This window comes from Octopus sinensis, linkage group LG9 (genome assembly GCF_006345805.1).
Source record: "Octopus sinensis linkage group LG9, ASM634580v1, whole genome shotgun sequence".
NCBI classification, from domain to species: domain Eukaryota; kingdom Metazoa; phylum Mollusca; class Cephalopoda; order Octopoda; family Octopodidae; genus Octopus; species Octopus sinensis.
The window spans coordinates 10777924-10800423 of NC_043005.1; the positions used below are offsets into that span (position 1 = coordinate 10777924).

General features: G+C 33.0%; 1 protein-coding gene and 1 long non-coding RNA gene across 16 annotated transcripts in view; one reads left to right on the plus strand and one right to left on the minus strand.

Annotated features, from left to right (window-relative positions):
* LOC118764770 overlaps positions 1–20505 on the minus strand; it is a 226687-nt gene extending 206182 nt beyond the window's left edge. For 4 of the 5 annotated variants that reach the window (XR_005000570.1, XR_005000569.1, XR_005000568.1 and 1 more), the window contains exon 1: positions 20074–20505. This is a non-coding gene — a long non-coding RNA (uncharacterized LOC118764770). Of the gene's footprint in view, positions 1–19329; positions 19770–20073 lie in introns of those variants that run through there. The other variant, XR_005000571.1, reaches the window with a different exon arrangement.
* The window catches only part of LOC115215626 (tyrosine-protein phosphatase Lar), a 535158-nt gene that overhangs the window by 353850 nt on the left and 158808 nt on the right, over positions 1–22500 (plus strand). Inside the window, exon 1 of one of the 11 annotated variants that reach the window (XM_029784875.2) lies at positions 20593–21111. The exons of the other annotated variants lie outside the window; for them this stretch is intronic. Within the exon in view, the coding sequence (XP_029640735.1) occupies positions 20733–21111 (379 nt within the window). The 5' untranslated portion in view covers positions 20593–20732. Of the gene's footprint in view, positions 1–20592; positions 21112–22500 lie in introns of those variants that run through there. 11 annotated transcript variants of the gene reach the window in all.

Genomic DNA, 22500 nt, shown 5'->3' on the forward strand with positions numbered 1-22500 from the left:
GTGTGTGTTTGTATATATGTATGTGGGTGTGTGTATATATATTATATATATATATAATATATATATATATATAATATATATATATATTCATACATATATACATACATACACATGCATATATATATATATATTCATACATATATACATACATACATACACATGCATGTATATATATATTATATATATATATATATTCATACATATATACATACACATGCATGTATATATATATATATTCATACATATATACATACACATGCATGTATATATATACATACATACATACACATGCATATATATACATATATGTAAATATACATATATACATACATACACATGCATATATATACATATACATATATGTAAATATACATATATACATACATACACATGCATATATATATATACATATACATATATGTAAATATACATATACATATGCATATATATATACGTATATGTAAATATACATATACTCATACATATATATGAATATACATTACTCATACATATATATAAATATACATATACTCATACATATAAATAAATATACATATACTCATAAATATATATATACTCATACATATATATATAAATATATATATACATATATATATATATACACATTTATATATAGACATATGCATACATGTATATTTATATGTATATACATACACATATATACATACATACATGTATATATATACACATATATACAATCTTACATACACACATGTGTATATATATATATATATATATACACACACACACATATAGATACTTCCATACACACACGTGTGTATATATATATATATATATAATATATATATATATAATATATATACACACACATATATACATACATACACATGTCTATACACACACACACACACACACACATATATATGTATGTATTTATTTGTATATGTCTATGTATAAGCATTTGTATTCATATGTGTGCTTCTGTCTATCTATCTACACACACACACACACACACACATGTATGTACAGTTTTAAACAGTACATCGATATTTAGAGCACCATATTCAAAATAGAATGTATGAGTGAAACATGATTTTGATCTATGTCTAATCTTTTTCTCTTAATGAATTATCATATTTCCTTGGTAGCCTAGTAGCCATCTAGCTTGGAGCAGTAACGTTCCTAAAATCCATTAATCTTTCAGGACCTTCTTACTTCAGCATATAAATGATGCTAGTGGTGCATTCCGTAGTGGGCAGCAAAGGACCATGGAAACAATGTTGTAACTGATAAAACCCTCATTACTAGATTTAGAATTGTTTGCCATTAATTGCTGATAACTTTTATAGATTATTCCATGTGTGCTTTGTATTTTGCTCTTAGTAAAGATTTTCGAATTAATGTAGTTTTGTTACAATTCAAATGGGATGATGGAGTTTGGAATGTTTTTTATCCAGTTTGGTTTTCTGTAATGAATGAAGGTGGTGCGTAATGGCTCTTGTAAATATGTGGCCAACTAATGCAGAAACGCTGTAGATGTCAAGAAATATACACCTTAAATATTTAGATTAAAATTGGTGTATTACATAGGCGGTTAGAGCTCAGATCTTATGGTTTCCTGTTTCTGAGAAGGGTTATTTTGTCTAAAATCTGGTGTTTTTGTAATATATTCCAACTATTAGTTTGTGGTTAGGAATGATTCTGATGTTGTTTTAAGATTTATAATGATGTATTTTTCTCATCTGTAACTAGGCTTCATTTGGTTCTTATAATAAACAACGAATCTATTTACTGGGTGTTGTCTTTCCTATTAAAGTGATTTAATTTATTCTTGTAGTGTTCTATAGTCTGGTCCATATTTCAGTGTATGTTATGAACTACTTTGCTGCCCACTACATAAAAAAAAAATTAAAAGCAACTACTGGTTTCATTTAGGTTATATGCTAAGAAGTTCATGGAACATTAATGTATTGAGTGGTTTTGTCACAAATTACACTTAAAAGGCTAAGAAGGAAATATGAAAGATAATTCCCATTTGTATACAAGAAATACTGTTCCTTATGTATGTGTCTACATGTGTATATATCTAACATGTGTGCAAGTGTATATGATGTATTTGTGTGTATGTATGCCTGTATATTCATGTGTGTATATACATATTTGTACCTGTACATGTATATATGTTTATATATATATGTGCAAGCATGTATAAATGTTTGTGTGTATATATATATATATGTGTGAATATACATAAACATATATATAAACAATGAATTTGAAAAATGTTTCCACTCTATGTATTGAGTACTGTACCCTTAATTGGTAGCAAATTAAAATAGTAGCATATAAGGGAGGAGGTTGGGCAGAAATTTTCATTCAGAAAGAGCACACACACACACACACACACACACACACACACACAATGAAATGTAGAAGGAAGGAAGGCTATATTGAATTTCCTTAGTGATTGTGGTAATATTGTACAGTATATTTGACTTATAAACAAGTAATAACAGTGAAGCAATTTTATAAATATGCATCTTGTAGAAAAATAATTTTTCCTGATTATAAATATATACACTTAGAAATACGTAAGGCGGTGAGCTGGCAGAAATGTTAGCACGCCGGGTGAAATGCGTAGCCGTATTTCGTCTGCCGTTACGTTCTGAGTTCAAATTCCGCCAAGGTCGACTTTGCCTTTCATCCTTTCGGGGTCGATAAATAAAGTACCAGTTACGCACTGGGGTCGATGTAATTGACTTAATCCCTTTGTCTGTCCTTGTTTGTCCCCTCTATGTTTAAGCCCCTTGTGGGCAGTAAAGAAACATATACACTTAGAAATATATATGGTTATATAAATATTTTGATAAATGTATGCCAATAATTCACTAATATATGAATTTATATACACTCGTATATGAATATGTGCCCATATATGTCTGAAAAACTATTTTTTTTATATGTTTGCATCATAAATAGTAAAATATATGCAACCAAACTCATGCAGAAGGAAAAAAGGATTTAAAGAAATAAAATATATGAATACAAAAAACACAATATAGAAAGTTGAATGGGTGGTATAAAAACAAGAGGGGGGAAAAAATGAGCAAAGCTTTATCAAGAGTACTGAGTCTAACTTTATATATTTTTTTACTGAATGATGTTGATACAAGCAGATGAGTGTTACAAATCGTTAAGTAGTTATTAATATATGTAATAATCAGTAATATGGTGTTACCTTTATATATATATATATATATATATATATATAAAGCATGATAATTAAAAACTTAAAGATGCATAGATAACAAAATACTTACTTGTGTGTGTGTATTTAAACATGTGCATCTATTTTCATAGATATATGTATGCACATATAAGCATATTTACATACACATGTATATATATATGTGTATATATGCACTTGCATAGACATACACACACACGCACACATACTTATGTAGATTCATATATATATATATATATTAATACATATGCATGCTCATATACAACCACATATACCCCACATATACTTATGTGTAATTACTTGTACATGTGCTTGTGTATGACAAATGATAGAGCTGCAAAAGTCATTATTACTAATTTCATTGCAGTTACATCCTGTTAATGTGTGAGGTAGTAATGGAACATACAGTAAAATTATATACCTATGTAGATGGGTGTGTGTATGCATGTATATAAATAATGTTTTGGTGAGTGTAGCAGGAAAGCAAGAGATGCTAGAATTTTGGAACCGCCAAATGCACTCTGACTGGGATAGTCAAATGGTGTTTACATCTTGTAGCTGTCATTTTTGAAGAGAGATTGTTTACATAAAGACATCATGCTTAACGAATATGTTTACTACACCTTGTTTAGGTGTGTAGAAGGAGAACGAAACAGTTTTATAAAAATGTTTTATTGCAAAATGTGTGAAATATTCACAGACTGTTTTGATGATGAAAATCTTAGAATGTTATTTGTATGTTTATAACCATCGTTTTATAGGATTGGTGGGTATTACTGTCAAAAGCCATTCCCTGCTTTGTTGAACATCTTACAAAGCTTATTGTATTTCACAGTGTTTGAGCACACACCAAGAAATGAACTTAGAGAGAACAAATTACATAGAACTTTCAAAGCATTTCAGATCTTGTTTGTCTCTGAAATTAATTTTCTCAGCTGTATGTTTAGTTTGCTTCGTAACCATGTGATTGCAGGTTCAGTACTCCTGCGTGGCACCTGAGGCAAGTGTCTTCTGTTGTAACTCTAGACTGACAAACATTTTGTCAGTGGATATGACAGACAGATACTGAAGAGAAACCTACTGTGTGTGTTTTTCTTTATATCTGTGCTTCTGTGAAAGTTTGGACATTAAGATGATGTTGATATTTTTCCTATCAATAAATTGTCTAATTGCTTCTTGCTTTTGAAGCCATGTAAGTTTATAGACCCCTCAGTTGAGAGACTAATAAGGAATAGTTAGCATTGAGGGCCTCCGGCTGTAACATGTGTACCTAGTCTGTGCTAGCTTGGAAAAACAGGTAAAACAAGAAAAAAAAGTTATAGGTGTTGCTTGAGAAAGACCTTGTTTAGAAGAAAATCATTGTCATTAACTAATTTCACTTTTTTTTTCTCAAATATGTTTCACAATATTACTTATATGAATCATAACATCAATTACATGAAATAGAAACTGTCCACTTGCAAGTGGTAGTGTGCATTGCTTGTTAGAATATTTATATATTTTTGGATAAGCAAATTTATTTGCAAGTGATTTCAAAGTTAACCCTTTCGTTACTGTATTTATTTTGAGATGCTCTGTGGTTCTTTCAATTACTTTAAATATAACAAAGAATTTAGTAAAATTACTTAGTTATCATTAAGCTAGTGTTAGGAACATAAATTGTGACTAAGGTTTGGTGGAAGATTTTAATTCAAAACTTATGAAAACAATACATTTGTACTCAGAACCAGAGCCTGTTTCAGCCGGGTTGGTAACGAAAGGGTTAATACTGTTTTTGAGACAGCATATGAAATTTGGACTTGTTAATTTATTGGTTTTGGTTTTAAGTTTATTCTAAAATTAATCAAGATGCTGAGAGTAGTATAGTAAGTTTTGAATGAATTTGAAGAAAGTCCACTGAATGATTGTGAACGAAAAATGTTAAACCTTTCATTAAATGATCAGTGGAGTGACTTCCCTTGTATTGGAGATTAATTTTTAATACCATTAGATGTATGTATTGTTCTTTACTGTATATTTTGAGTAATTTAACATATGTTGATCAGGGGTATCCTAGTAATAGTTACTTCATCCCCTTGGAACAAAGCTACCATTAAAAGCAAGAGGAAAAAGGGGTAAAAACATTAACGGAAAAAGGGGTAAAAATATTAACGGAAAAAATAATTTGATGAGAATGAATTTCTTTTGTAAACAACATCTTTCTCAGACAACACTGGAAATTAATTTTGCTGAAACATATAAACACTGTTGTCACAATTCTGAATACTTCATGATTTTCAGAAACTGTTAGTTAAATAAGAAGCCAGAGAATAGTTTATGTAAGTAATGGTTCCTGAGTAAGTGAAGCTTGCAATCACTAGATGATCTAAGAATTTCTTTTATCAAATGATAATTCCACATCATTTTATGATCTTTTTTCCTAAGCTTTGATCTTACTTTTATATCCCCAGTAAAAGTGTAGTAAATATTTTCAAGAAGTATAATTACTCTCTGTAAATGAAAGAAAAAGAAAAAAGCCACCCAGAATTAACAATTCCATGAAAGTACAAACTATTTTGCACCCAGACTATCACATCCAATACATGTGTGCCTTTTAAAACACTTTTTTTATATGTGCAAATTTTTGCTGTACATTACATTACTGTTCTAAAGATTTGAGAGTAGAAACTGTTGTAAAATTTGTAATCCTATATAATATAATAATTTATAATATCAACCATATGAATGTAACTGACATACCATGAATGTTCACTGTTCAGTTGCAAAGATTTAGTTGAAAAAAACAAAGTGCTTACTCAATGTAAATATTTCTGTCTCATGCTTACACACACAAGCATGTATCTGACTCATACATTGTTCGCTTTCCAGACATTTTTACATTACTGCATGTACTTTATATGCACTTTCTGACAAGTTGTGGTGCACCTGAGCACTGTATACAATAATTTCATTACATTATATATTATACAAACATGTAGATATGTGTGTGCAAGGGTGTGTGTGTAAAAAAAAAAACGAAAAGAAAAGAAAATGGTAGTTGTCTCCGTGGTAAAAATATTCAGTGAAGTTCAAGAATTTGTTTCAAGTTTTATGTGTGCAAAGGTAGAATGAAATGTGTGAAGATGGACATTTTTTCACTGTTGGGAAAATTTGTTTCTCTCTCATGATGTTTTGGCAGAACATCAGATCACTCCTCCATGTGGCATGTGAAATTCACATTACACACACACACAAAATGAGCATTATAAATAAAGGGCATTTTCTCAGTGTGCATATGTCCATCATTTCTCAATTATAACATAGTTTGATTAATAAGTAACAGCTGATTTTTACTTCTAAGTAGTAATATTTTTATCTCACAGGACCTGGCAAGGGCAAATAATTCTATTGTTAGTTTTTATTATTATTTGTAGTTGAGGGTGAATGGCAGTAGGTCGTCTACAAGAACCTCTTTTGTATGTCAGCATATTTCAGAAACATATTATTTGATATATATATTTATGTGGAGGCATAATGGCCCAGTGGTTAGGGCAGCGGACTCGCGGTCGTAGGATCGCGGTTTCGATTCCCAGACCGGGCGTTGTGAGTGTTTATTGAGCGAAAACACCTAAAGCTCCATGAGGCTCCGGCAGGGGGTGGTGGTGATCCCTGCTGTACTCTTTCGCCGCAACTTTCTCTCACTCTTTCTTCTGTTGGCCTGCTCGCTTAGCCAGCGGGGTGGCGTCATTTGAAGGCTAAAACAATGCGAAGCGCATTGTGACCAGCGGTGTGCAGCAACATCTGATAGCCTGGTCGGTCACGGTGATCACGTGATATATATTTATATTATTTATGTAAATGTGTGAGTATATTAAACATACATATATGTACGACTGGGTATGGATATTTTCATGAATGTTGTATGTGTGAATACATCTAGTAATGAATGTATTTTCTGTGTATTTTGCAAAAGCTTTTTTAAACATGCATGTGTGTGTGTGTGTGTGTGTATCTGCATGCATATTCATTCATAGATCACACACACACACACACACACCACACACACACACATATATTGTGCTTTATGTAAGTGTGTAATCTATGAATGAATTTCAAAAATAAGCTAATATAAAACATTATCAGTATGAAATTACCTACCCTGATTACAAAGTTATTGATAACTTTAAACACACAAACATAAATATATAAGCCAGAAGCAAATTTCCTCTTTAGTTTAATGACTGTGTACAAATTTCAAGCAACAATATCTTTTGATTTCACATTTATTTTCCTCTACTCACATTTGTATGTTTATATCTGATGCATTAACATGACGAAAGGAGTTTTATATATATATATATATATATATATATATATATATGATGCCAGCTCTGTCTGGCACCTGTGCGGGTGGCACGTAAAAAGCACCCACTACACTCACAGAGTGGTTGGCGTTAGGAAGGGCATCCAGCCGTAGAAACACTGCCAGACCTGACTGGGCCTGATGAAGCCTTCCAGCTTCTCAGACCCCAGTTGAACCGTCCAACCCATGCTAGCATGGAGAACGGACGCTAAATGGTAAAATAATATAAATTTTTCTCTATATTATCAATATATTATTTATGTTTCTGACATGCAGTAGTTTTTATGTCACCTTCTGAGAACTATTATAATTTTACACTCTGCTGCACACCCATGGTACAACGGTTAGCTATTTTGTCCATGAAAGTATATGTTTCAAAGCAGTTTATTATTTGAGATATTTTGTGTACTTTCCTGACAACCTGTTATCTCACAAGCACATTGTTATTTCTTTTGATCGTAGTTGTCGAAACTTAAGCGTAAACGAATATTTAGCAGTATTTGTTTAACAAATGAATTTGTTTTGATTCTTAAATAATTTTTGTACATACAAGGGAAATAACTACTTAGCGATCTCGAGTACACGGTGTTTCATAATTGACGCAAGTTACCTCCCTTGCAACGCAAACGTAATTGCCATATTTTTATATGTGGATGAGAGAAGGAGAAAGAGGACGTGGGTGTGCTTCATTAGGCATTTGTCATTCTTGATAAAGTTTTTCTCTTTTCTTCAAATTTATTTGATTGACATTAAAAGAAAGTATACCTGAATTTCCCTAACTTGATCATGAGAGGATGACAGGTTTTGCAATTTTAATGTTAGTTAAAAGAAAATGTTTTCTTTTAAAAATTTAAATTGTATTAGCATTCATTGCATATATATCCCACTCTTGTTTTGTATTTCATAAAAATGGTTTTGTTTGTTCTTTCCTAAGTGTGTGTGTGTGTGTGTGTGTGTGTACATAGAGACATATAGTGAAGTTCTGGGAGTCATACAATAAGAAAAATTAAAGTAATGGTGGCAGTAACTCATTAAAAAATAGTTATTATGCTCCATTGTTACATGTGAGAAGTTCTCTCCAGATAACTATCACAGTACTCATCATCATCATCATCGTTAGCGTCCGTTTTCCATGCTAGCATGGGTTGGACGGTTCTACTGGGGTCTGTGAAGCCAGAAGGCTTCATCAGGCCCAGTCAAATCTGGCAGTGTTTCTACGGCTGGATGCCCTTCCTAACGCCAACCACTCCGAGAGTGTAGTGGGTGCTTTTTACGTGCCACCCGCACAGGTGCCAGACAGAGCTGGCAAACGGCCACGAACGGATTGGTGCTTTTTATGTGCCACCGGCACGAGGGCCAGACGAGGCTGGCAACGGACACGAAACGGGGCGGTGCTGGCAGTTCTAACACAACATAGACTTTCATGTGGGGTTATAGATATTACTTTTTGGTATTAATGCTGATTTTGTCTCTATTATTAATTTTTAATTATCCCACTATCTATTTGCGACACCAGTGCCTGATTAAGCACTGAGATTTTATGTATATCAGTAGTGAAGAGATCACTGCTATTTCTAGCCTTTGGGCATCTACCATTGTCAAGGACAAGGAAGGCCAAAATCACATGATCTGGTTCTCCCAGCAGCTGTAATGGCAGTTGATTTTATTTCCCCACTAGTGATATTAACAAGTTCTCACATGGTAACTATCACAGTATTATGAGTTCTCTTACAACATCCAGTTTTAAATGAGCATAAATATTACCTTTTCATATCTCCTTGTTTATTTATACACTGGTGTAAGAATTCTTCAACAAAATTTTACAGAAAATTATAGGTTAGTTTTTGTCAGGTGGGATGTTTCTTGAAATTCTATAGCTGAGACTTGCTCACGATGATTGAGATTTTAAGGAACAAATTCTTCATTTTTATGGTTTGAAAGAGGATTGAGTCATTTATTTTGCTTGAAGTTGAAATAAGTCCAGCTCTTCTGCTTATTAAAATCTTATTGTTTATTTAGTTGCAGTGGATTTTGATATTTTCAACATAAATCTTGCTTCATCTAGTTGCGTGCCATGTTAAAAGCACCAGTATACTCTGTGGAGTGGTTATTTGTATAATATGTGTGTGTATTACATGGGTGTATAACTATGTATACATACATATAATATGTACGAGTGTATGTATATATAATATACGCATGTATGTATGTAAACATGTATGTCTGATTAGTTAAGAAGCTTGCTTCAAAACCATGTGGTTACAGTTTCATTCTCTCTGTATATATGTGTGTGTGTGCATATATATATATATATATGTGATGATGATGATGATGTATTATTTAGGAAATTAAGTTATGGCCAGCTACAGAGTGACTATCGAAGGCATGATGCACCTTCAGTTATTTGCTTCTGGTGAGTTGCCTATACTGCTAAGTGCTTTATAGGTGTGAAGCCAATGGTCGCTCAGTGACAGGTCATAACAGCTAACTTCTTGAAAGGATATATTACTGCACTAATGCTTTAGAGTGAGCTTTTCTTCTGGATATATGAACTATTGATGATACACACACTCACACACACACACAGAGGTTTTGTTCTCATAATTGTTTCACTAATCCAATAACAACAATACAAAGTATGTAACCATTAAAATGGTTTTTGTGCATTTACAGAGAATACCAAGCTATCTTTCGCAGGATCTTGTTTTTTGGAATTCCCAATAAGTTATGAATACCCAAATTGTGAAGTTCGTTATGTAATAACATGAAATTAGTTACCCGATAGTAAGAATTCAAATAAAATAGCCCTGAAAAAGGCTTTAATGCATTCCCAGAGTATATAGAACTTAGGAGGAAATGCTAATAAGTTATGTATACTAAAATAGTGAAGCATGTTACATAATAACAGGCCAATCAAAAATGAGATAACAATTCGAAGTAAATAACTCTGAAAGGGGCTTTTGTGTATTCCCAAAGAACATTACCCTCAGTGGTGCTAGTGTTGGTATATTCACGAATAAGTCACTAACCAAAATAAGTGGATCTATTGTTTATGAAAATACTATTTACTTGTTAAAGGGTTGTATTGGATAAAGTGTGAAAATAACTCTAACAGTTCAAATATGAAGAAATAAGCATATTCAATTTGATTTATAACAAATAATTTAGGAAAATGAATGGGTTATTTCCCTTGGCTTATATATAAGGTTCCCTTCCATGGGCGAATGGGTTATTTCCCTAGGTTGTTAAAAGAAAATATATTAGATATATATAAGGATCCCTTCCATGGGTCCTATTATCGATTTTTTTTTGTCAACAATCTAAGTGTACCATTAGGTTTCCAGACATGAGTTCTAACTCGCGTGTCAAGTTTCATTAAAATCGAAAATGATTTAGGAGGAGTTATACATATATATGTGTATATATACATACACACATACATATATATATATATATATATATATATATATATACATACATACATATACACACATATATACACAACGGCTTAACAGCCTTCACCGTTTCTTTTTACTGTTTTGTTTTCACTGTCCTGTTTTTGTTATCACTTTCACCCTCCACAAAAAATCCCAAATTTTATCTAATTTGCTTGGCAGGAAGTACTGTTTTAACGAAGTTGCATATTGCCCTTACCTTCGAAACGCGGAGTAGATAAAACAGGGGACAACTTTATGTTGCATGTCTTCTTTCTTTGTTTTTTTTTTCATTGTTCGAAAAAAAAGTTTGTTTTCTGTTTTTGTTTTTTATGTTTGCATTTCTCATTGTGTCTACATTTTTTGATGTCCTGTATCCCATATATGCATGTATATACACATGTATAGGTATGTACATACATGTATGTATATATGCATATATTTATATATTATTTATATTATTACATATATATATATGTATATACACACACACACACATATATTTTCACATATATATACTTGGAAATAGATGCGTGGCACTTAATTAAATATATATATATATATATATGAGAGAGAGAGAGAAAGATGTAGTTCCTTATTATCATCTTCATTTCAGTGTCCTCTTTCCAAAGCTAGCTTGTGTCAGACAGAATTAAATAAAGCAGATTTTCTACATTTAGATGCTGTCCATGTTTCCTACCTTCACGTCTGTCTACATGAGTAATAATGCATTTTTGGCTTGATGCCTCTGTAGAAGCAATATTATTGTTTGTATGATTGTGACACAACCATTCTGTATTGTCAGGACATAGCTACTCACTTACACACACACATACACCACACACTCTCATACAAGTCAAACACTGAGCTTCTTTCAGTTTCTGCCTTTCAGATTTGCTCACTTGTCTTTGGTGGGAACAAGTTTTTATAGTAAAAGATACTATCCTAAGGTGCTTTGCTCTGGGACCGAACTTGAAGCCGTCTAGTTAAGACACAAACTACTTTTTGTCAGTGCCATGTATGTGCTTATTGGCATATAAAAATATACATGTACATATATATGCATAATGTGTTGTTTATATATTCATTAATATTACATGTGTATATAAATTTGTATTTTGAGTATATTTGCGTGAGTTATCTATATATATATATATATATATATATATATATTTACATATATACACACACACACATTTGCGTGTGCATTTTTAAAACTTAATTTTATGTGTACATGTGCATGTGTGTGTTTCGGGTTGACCAAAACATTATGCATGAAGTTTGTGGATGGAAACTGAAAGAAGCCCATTATAATGTGTTTGTTATTGTTTCCTAGCTTTGACGTCAGGTGGTAGTGACCATCATACAAGCAGTGTTTTTCATTTCCAGTCTATTTTGAAAACATGTCTGGTTATGGGGAAATATTAATATACTTTGAAATAGGTAAGGGTTGATGTCAGGAATGGTATCCAGCCATAGAAAACATGTCTCAACAAATTCTGTTTAACCCATGCAAGCATGGAAAAGCAAACATTAAAGCGATGATGTTGTTTGTCTGTGTGTGTATAGATATGTTTGTAAGTATACACAAGCTTGTGTGTATATGCATACATTAGTATGAACTTTCATTTGTTCAGCTAAACCGTTTAAGGCTGTGCCCCAGCATGGCTGCAGTCCAATGACTGAAAGAAGTGAGAAATAACAGGTGTGTGTGCATGCACATACACACACACATACCACCTCTCTGCCATGCTGAAAGTCGCATTCAGGTGTGTATATCCGGTTTGAAAAAGTTGGCAGCATTTTCAATCTAAAATGCTGCACAACCAATTTTGGAGAGAGTCTCTATTTACAGCCAACTGTACTTTGATAGCACTCTCAATACAGGACATCCAAGTATTAGTTGAGCGATTTGCTTGCTAATGAAGAATGTTGCAAACAAGTCAGTGTGTTTTCTATGGGATCCAAGATGCACCCTAGTTATGCTAACCTTTTTGTAGCATACAGTGATTGAGCAAACCCTTGCCCAGTTCATGAGACCCATCCCAGCTGTTATATTGATAACTGCAGTTGGGCTGTCATCCTCACCAGATAACATCCCTTTCATTAACTTCTTCACCCCCAACTTGAAACTTACTTCTACCATTTCTGATACCTCCGTTAGTTTTCGTGACATCTCATTCACTGTCAGCTATAACTACCTGCCTCCTCTGTTCACTACAAACTTAATGCTTCCAACTCTTTTATACTCTTCTTCTCATCCCATGTGCAGTTAACTTCCTGTCCCATTCTTTCGAATCTTCCAGCTTTGTTGCCTTTGCAGCCTTGATTCAGATTTTGAATCCCAATGTGTGAGTATAGGACGTTTCCTCCTGAATCAAGTGTACCCTTGATCAGTTATGAACCCTGAGCTCTGCTAAACCCAGGACAATGAATGCACAATCACTCAGAAGGAACATTACATATTCAGTCAGAGAACCATAGCACCAATAGGTTTTTCCTTTCATTCCTTCATTTCCTTGTAGTTCAATAAACCCATTCTTACTCTTCAGCACCTCTCACAGTTCAATTTTTCCTTCCACCTCACCTCCACTCACTTCATTTGGCACATTACATATCTCCTTTCTTCTCCTCCCTCTCTCATCTAGTTTCTCTCTCTCCTATTACGTCATGTTTATGTATGTTTTGTGTTCCCCCATCAGTTGCAGCCAGTTTCTTATATACAGACAATGTAAAACTGCTGCCTTTCCTTTTTTTCTCCACCTCCTGTCATTTCATCCCCAAAGAAGGACTGTGATTGAAACAATGGATACTCCACTTCCTTGGTCTATATCAATGTACTCTTTCTATTTATTTTTTTGCCAAATTATATGTCAGCGTGTCTACTTACAGACACACACTCACACCTGTAATTAAACACATACATATAAAACTTATACACACACATATGTATGCGTGTTACATTTATCTGTATAGGCAGAGGAGTGGGTGTGTGGTAAGAAGCTTGCTTCCCAATCACATGGTTCCGGGTTCAGTCCCACTGCGTGGCACCTTGGGCAAGTGTCTTCTGCTATAGCCTCGGGCTGACCAAAGCCTTGTGAGTAGATTTAGTAGACGGAAACAGAAAGAAGCCCATTGTGTGTGTATATATATATATGTGTGTGTGTGTGTATGTATTTATGTGTCTGTGTTTGTCCCCCTCCCTGTCACTTGACAACTGGTGTTGGTGTGTTTATGTCCTTGGGCTGACTGCAGCCTTGTGAGTGGATTTGGTAGATGGAAACTGAAAGAAGCTTGTGTGTATATATATATATAGTGTGTGTGTCTTGACAACTGCTCTTGGTGTGTTTATGTCTCCTTAACTTAGCGGTTCGGCAAGGCTTGATAAAAACGATTAAGTACTGGGGTCAATTCATTCACCTAAAATTTCTTTAAGGCAGTGCTCCAGCATGGCCACAGTCTTATGACTGAAACAGTAAAGGATGAAAGAAGAAAAAATACACGCACATACATACATATGTGTATATATATATATGTGTGTGTATATATATATGTATATATATATATACTTCCATATATACATCAATATGTATGTGCATACACACACATACATTCATATGAAGTATAAATATACCAATGATACAAATGTTTGTATATGAATATATATCAGTGCATACAGGTGTGTTCATGTATATATATATATGTATTTATGTGCCCCAGCATTGCCACAACGTTAGGGCTGAAATGTGTTGAAGAACGCCCCTCCCCCATATATATATATATATATATCATCATCATCGTTTAACGTCCGCTTTCCATGCTATACATTAAACATATATGCATATACATAAAGATGTAAGTGTAGGTTATGTGTGTTTGTGTGGTTAAGAAATAGCTCACTAAACACCTGATTTTGGCTTCAGCCACACTGATTGGCACCTGGGACAGGTACCGTCCACTGTAGCCATGAGCCGGCCAACGCCTTGTGAGTGAATTTGATAGGCAGAAACTTAGGAAGCCTGGCATGAGAGTGCTTGTTTACATACATACAAATATATATAAAGTGGTAAGTAGCTTGCTAACCAACCACATGGTTCCGGGTTCAGTCCCACTGCGTGGTATCTTGGCAACTGTCTTCTGCTATAGCCCCAGGCCGACCAATGCCTTGTGAGTGGATTTGGTAGATGGAAACTGAAAGAAGCCTGTCGTATATATGTATATATATATATATATATATATGTGTGTGTGTTTGTATGTGTCTGTGTTTGTCGCCCTAGCATTGTTTGACAACCGATGATGGTGTGTTTATGTCCCCGTCACTTAGCGGTTCGGCAAAAGAGACCGATAGAATAAGTACTGGGCTTACAAAGAATAAGTCCCGGGGTCAATTTGGTCGACTAAAGGCAGTGCTCCAGCATGGCCGCAGTCAAATGACTGAAACAAGTAAAAGAGTAAAAGAGATATTTGCGTGTGTGTGTATGTGTGAGAGAGAGAGAGAGAGAGAGAGCCTGTGTTAGTGTCACTTTGTCTTGATCAAGCATGGTGGTTGTAAATGAGTGTTATTGCCACACATACAGTCTGCTTCCAGTTTTCCGTGCGGACATATCTGGTCATGAGGACATATTACCTTACTTGGAATTTATTGAGTGCTGACAACAGGAAGAGCATCCATCCATAGAAAATCTCTTTTCACAAATTCCATCTGATATATATATATGTATATATATATATATATGTTCCATCTGATACACACACACATTATATATATATATTCCATCTGATATATATATATATATATATTATATTATTCCATCTGATATATATATGTATATATATAATATATATATATCCCTGAGATATATATATTATATATATATATTCCATCTGATATATTTATATATATACTCATCTGATATACAAACATATATATATATATATATATATATTCCATCTGATATATTTATATATATACTCCATCTGATATACAAACATATATATATATATATATATATATTCCATCTGAATATTTATATATATACTCCATCTGATATACAAACATATATATATATTATATATATATTCCATCTGATATTTTATTATATACTCCATCTGATATACAAATATATATAATATTATATATTCCATCTGATATATATATATATATATATTCCACCTGAGATATATATATATATATATATATATTCCATCTGATATACATACATATATATATATATATATATTCCATCTGATATATATATATATATTATATATATATATATATATATTCCATCTGATATATTTATATATATATATATATATATATTCCATCTGATATATTTATATATATATATATATACTCCATCTGATATATATGTATATATATTACACACACATATACACACTCATATATGTCTATTTATACATACACACATACTCATATGAGTATGTATATGATGCATACTTTATGTGTATCATGCTTATGTTGTACATTTCTTATATGCATGTATATATTTCATGCTTATAATACATACAAATATATCTTAGACCAAATATTTTACATGAAGATACTTTATTTAAATAAATATATATAAAGTTTACAATATATATATGTGTGTGTGTGTGTGTGTAAAATGTGTATGAAATTTAGAAGTACTTCATGATGTGTGTGTGTGTGTGTGTGTGTGCGTGTGTGTCTTTGTGCTTGTTTTCAACCAATGGGCAAAACTTGAATTTCTGTTATGGTCAACTGAGTACTGTGGTGTACCTGAGCACTGTATACAATAATTTCATTATTATTATTATTATTTTCATTTTCACATTAAATTTGATTCTTCACTTTACTTAAAGTTACACAATTGATAAAAGTTCTGCTTGTATTTTTTTAATGTGTTTCAAAATATCAACTTGCATTTTGAGTGAACAAGTCTGAGTGTACTTATTCTATCAGTCTCTTTCTTTTGCCAAACCACTAATGTTTACAGGGATATAAACACACCAACACCGGTTGTCAAGCAGTTGTTGGATGACAAACACAAAGACCGACAAACGCACACATTTATATATGAAGGGATGGGAGCCTCTTTCAGTTTCTGTCTACCAAATCCCCTCACAAGGCCTTGGTCAGTCCAAGGCTATAGTAGAACACACTTGCCAATTGACATAATGGTATTATTGACCCCAGGCTCAATGTGGTTGGGAAGCAAACTTCATACCACGCACCTCCTCCCCATATATCATCATCATTTAATGTCCATTGTCCATGGCTTGTAATATATATGCAGACATAATTATGTTCTTGAGAACACATTGTTCGTGGAAAATAGCGATTTTGACATCTATATCTAGCATATTGACTGTCCACTTTTAGTGGTCAGTCCTTTAAATTTTGTATGTAAAAAATATTTTAATCTTCGGATTTTTTTAATATGCTAGGCCACTGGTTAAATTGATTAATATCAATTTCTACCCTTATTCAATTTTTATATATATATCATCATCATCATCATCATCATTTAGCGTCCGCTTTCCATGCTAGCATGGGTTGGACGGTTCAACTGGGGTCTGTGAAGCCAGAAGGCTGCATCAGGCCCAGTCTGATCTGGCAGTGTTTCTACGGCTGGATGCCCTTCCTAACGCCAACCACTCCGTGAGTGTAGTGGGTACTTTTTTTATGTGCCACTCGCACAGGTGCCAGACGGAGTTGGCAAATGGCCATGGACGGATGGTGCTTTTTACGTGCCACCGGCACGGGGGCCAAGCGAGGCTGGCAACGGCCACGAACGGATGGTGTGTGTGTGTGTGTGTGTGCATATATATAGATGTATAGAGAAAGAGGGTGATGTATGTATCGATATATAGTTATATGTGTGCATTATGCTTTTATATGTATACTTGTATGCTTATGTATAAATATGTGTGTGTACAGCCAGTTATTTCAAACTCTATGTGTAAGGAAAAACTATGATGTGAACTAGTGTTTTATAATCCATGTTTCTTTTCACTGAACTCTGGTTATAAAGATCACATAGGGCATATAGAATAAAGAACAGATTCCTGAATTTGATTTTATATAATATATCAGTATAAGTTTATGTATGTGTGTGAATATATGTATGTGTATGTTGGCTTATATACATACATACATATATATATATACACAGAGGGGTGGGGAATTCTTCTTTGAACACTGTTGTTCAGTTTTCCTTAGAGTTTTTGTTACTATCATATATTTGTCTATATATATATATATATATTTACTGCCACCCCACATACGTATATATAAGCACACATATATGTTTACATGTGTTTTGTGTACACATATATTTGTATGTGTGTGTGTGTGTATATATATGCATATATATAAGCATGTGTAAACATACATGTGTGTGTGTGTGTGTGTGTATATATATATATATATATGCATATATATAAGCATGTGTAAACATACATGTGTGTGTGTCTGTGTGTATGTATATATATATATATATATATATTATATATATATATATATATATATATATATATATATATATATATATATATGGGGTTGGCCTTTTAAATCAAAATCCTATAAATACATACTATCTATAATTCTGTATTGACTCGAATGGAAAAATGTGTTGCTCAATAAGGACATCAGTTTGAACAATTTTCATTGTTTTATTAAATGGTATTGTTTTTATTAAATTCATTCAGTTGTTAAACATATATAAATCTTGGAATTGAATAGTTTTGATTTACTGTCAGGTGACTTTTGGCCGACCCTATATATATATATATCATATATACTGCACTATACTTTTTCATGTTGTGAATGGGAAAAATCAGTGTCCAGGTACAATATAATTTACAGTAATTTAGTTGCATAAAAATACATCTCAGATTTTACTTAGATATGAACAATTTCATTAAAGTATATTCATGTCATAAAAAGATTATTTATCTCCATTTCTCTGTGTATGCCTCTCTCTCTCTCTGTATGTATGTATATAAATATTTTTTTTTTTCATATACACATATATATATATATACATACAGAGGGTGAGACATTCATACACACACATATATATATATATATATATTATATATATATATATACACACACACACATATTCATACAAACATACATACATATATATATATTTGTGTGAACTTGCGAGCATACACACATACTCTCAGATATCTACAAGCAACTTTCTTGATGCCAGTTACTTTGGTAAAGTGAATGCTAAGTTACTGTTTTCTGTTAACGACCCTTTACCATTCTCTAACTTCTTTATAATATGTGCTTCTTTAGCTTTCTATACACTGTACCAAAATCTTACCTCTCTGCTGCTACTGTGCTGCTGATGTGGTCCCTTTGGATGGTTGGCAGACTGGATACTTAGATGATGGGTATAGTTTCTCCTTTACAGCCCTGCTGTGGGGATCTGCATTTAGTAACTAGTCAGTACTGAAGAAATATTTCCATGGTAACCAGAGAAAATGAGAATTTCATGCAGCTGGTCTTAGACCTCAACCAATGATAAAGCTTCTTCTAAGTTGTGGTGAAGTCTTTGTATCATCAAAGTGGAATGAAATCTTACCCCAAGTCATGCTGCCTCATTCATTTTCAGTTGTGTGTGTGTGTTTCCTCCTGCCAACTTGGAACTAATGTGTTATCCTTCAATCACTAAAAAACATGCATTCTAGTAGGATTTAGCACTTTTTGTCTTTTTTTGTATTATTTTTGTACATAGAAAATATAAATATAGATATATCTATATATATATAACATACAGAGGGTGAGACATTCATACACACACTATATATATATATATATATATATATATATATATATACACACACCACACATATTCATACAAACATACATACATATATATATATTTGTGTGAACTTGCGAGCATACACACATACTCTCAGATATCTACAAGCAACTTTCTTGATGCCAGTTACTTTGGTAAAGTGAATGCTAAGTTACTGTTTTCTGTTAACGACCCTTTACCATTCTCTAACTTCTTTATAATATGTGCTTCTTTAGCTTTCTATACACTGTACCAAAATCTTACCTCTCTGCTGCTACTGTTGCTGCTGATGTGGTCCCTTTTGGATGGTTGGCAGACTGGATACTTAGATGATGGGTATAGTTTCTCCTTTACAGCCCTGCTGTGGGGATCTGCATTTAGTAACTAGTCAGTACTGAAGAAATATTTCCATGGTAACCAGAGAAAATGAGAATTTCATGCAGCTGGTCTTAGACCTCAACCAATGATAAAGCTTCTTCTAAGTTGTGGTGAAGTCTTTGTATCATCAAAGTGGAATGAAATCTTACCCCAAGTCATGCTGCCTCATTCATTTTCAGTTGTGTGTGTGTGTTTCCTCCTGCCAACTTGGAACTAATGTGTTATCCTTCAATCACTAAAAAACATGCATTCTAGTAGGATTTAGCACTTTTTGTCTTTTTTTGTATTATTTTTGTACATAGAAAATATAAATATAGATATATCTATATATATATACATATAATATATAATAACAACAATAATAATAAATTGTCATTTTGTGTGGCAGTGGTTTTGTGACAAGCAACTACTAGAGGTGATTCAATGTGACTGCTACACCACACTATTCTAGCAGTAGTGTGAAGTCAGGATTTTACCTTGCTTGTAGTACTACTCCACTGTCATCGCTACCTCTGTTTTCTTCCTCTGCTGTATCAATTATTATCATGGAGGAGAAGCGAGCGTACAGGCTCAGTCTCCATTCTTTAATGATAATAATTATTATTACAGTTGACTTAATGGCTATTGCTGATGCTTCACTTCCATCTGCACCTACGAAACTTACAATATCGCACATTGAATCTGAATCGGTTCAATTATCATGGGATAAAGCTAATACTGGAGATGTGTTATCATACATTATATTATATCGGCCATACAAGAGCAACAGGGAATTCAAGGAGATAGGTGATGTTAAAAAAACCAGGGGATATATAGTACATCCGCTCAAACCAAATACCAGGTATGAATTTAAAGTTTTGGCCAAAAATAAAAACGGACATGGTCCTGCAAGTGAATCAGTATTGGGATTAACTGGCCCCACTGGTTAGTATGTATTGTTTTAATTTTTTGTTTAATTTTTTTTTTTCTCTTTTGTTTTGTTTTAACATATCACAACATTCCTATAGAAATGGTTTACCTAGCTTACAAACACACACACACACACACACACACATGCTCACTCACAGATACATCTCAAATCTTTATTGATTTTTGTTTGCTTTTTTCTTCAAGAGTTTCTGCATAAGCTATATGGATCCCTCTCTCCCAAGCCCTTCCCTACTGCTACCACATGTATATTCTAATAAATAGATTGATGCTTGTCATTTGTTATTTTTATTATTATCACGAAAACAAAACGTTAGAGATTTTCAATATATTTTCATTATGTTGGTATTGTGACAATAAAAGATTTGTTATTGTGAAAAGAATATCAGAAATCATCGTCATCATCATTCCCCATACCTGGTCATAAATAATAAGACACGAAGAAAAGTTAGCTTTGTTGGTGATAAATATATCTTTGTTTCACACACGCAAAGTCTGCTTCTTTACCTTTCATTTCAGGTTTTGGTATAGTTTTATTTTTTTTCTGTATTCACCTGAAATCATGGGTGTTTATTTTATTTCAAAAATTTGTATAAGATTTATTCCTTCAAACACTCCCCCTCTCTCTCCCCTGTGAGGTAATTAAGTAAAAAGTTAGGAATACCTAAACACTCATCCTGTATATCACCTTTTGGTGGAGGAATTCTTGTATGTTTTGTTCTGAATGCTGTGCAAAAGATTGGATTTTTTTTTTTGTAAGACTATGTTGGTGTAGTTGTTTAGTTTTAGTTGGACCCCTAATTAAGTAAGCTATAATCAAAAACATTCCATCCACGACCATTCTGTTTTTTTTTTTACCTGAGAGCATGGTATGTGATCTGAGGGAAATCTCTTTGCTATCTCTAGCATGTTAAGTGACTATATGAAGTTTCCATTGTTGATTTGTTCACGGTGTGTGTGTGTGCCTCAGGAGGCAGTGATTTGTTTTGTTAAAAAATCATTCACATCTCTCCCTTAACTTAATGAAAAAAAACCATCAAAAGCTTTAATTTTTTAATTGTTCAGTTTGTTAACTAAATCAATGTTAAACTCTCGAAACCATCATACGAAGTTACATTTCCTTTGTTTTTTTTCTCTTCTTTTAGTATTAGTCATTTCATTTCTTTGTGTATATGTGTGTATTATTCACACACATGCGCACATATAACCATACGTGTGTGTGTGTGTGTGTGTATTACCTGCCTTATATTGCTGCTAGTAAAATTTTTTTGTTGCTGCAATCTGCTAGGATTGTTAGAACACCAGGAAAATGCCTGGCGGTATTTCTGCTGGTTCTTTATTTCTGAGTTCTAGTCCTGTTCAGGTCAACTTTGCCAATTAACAAGG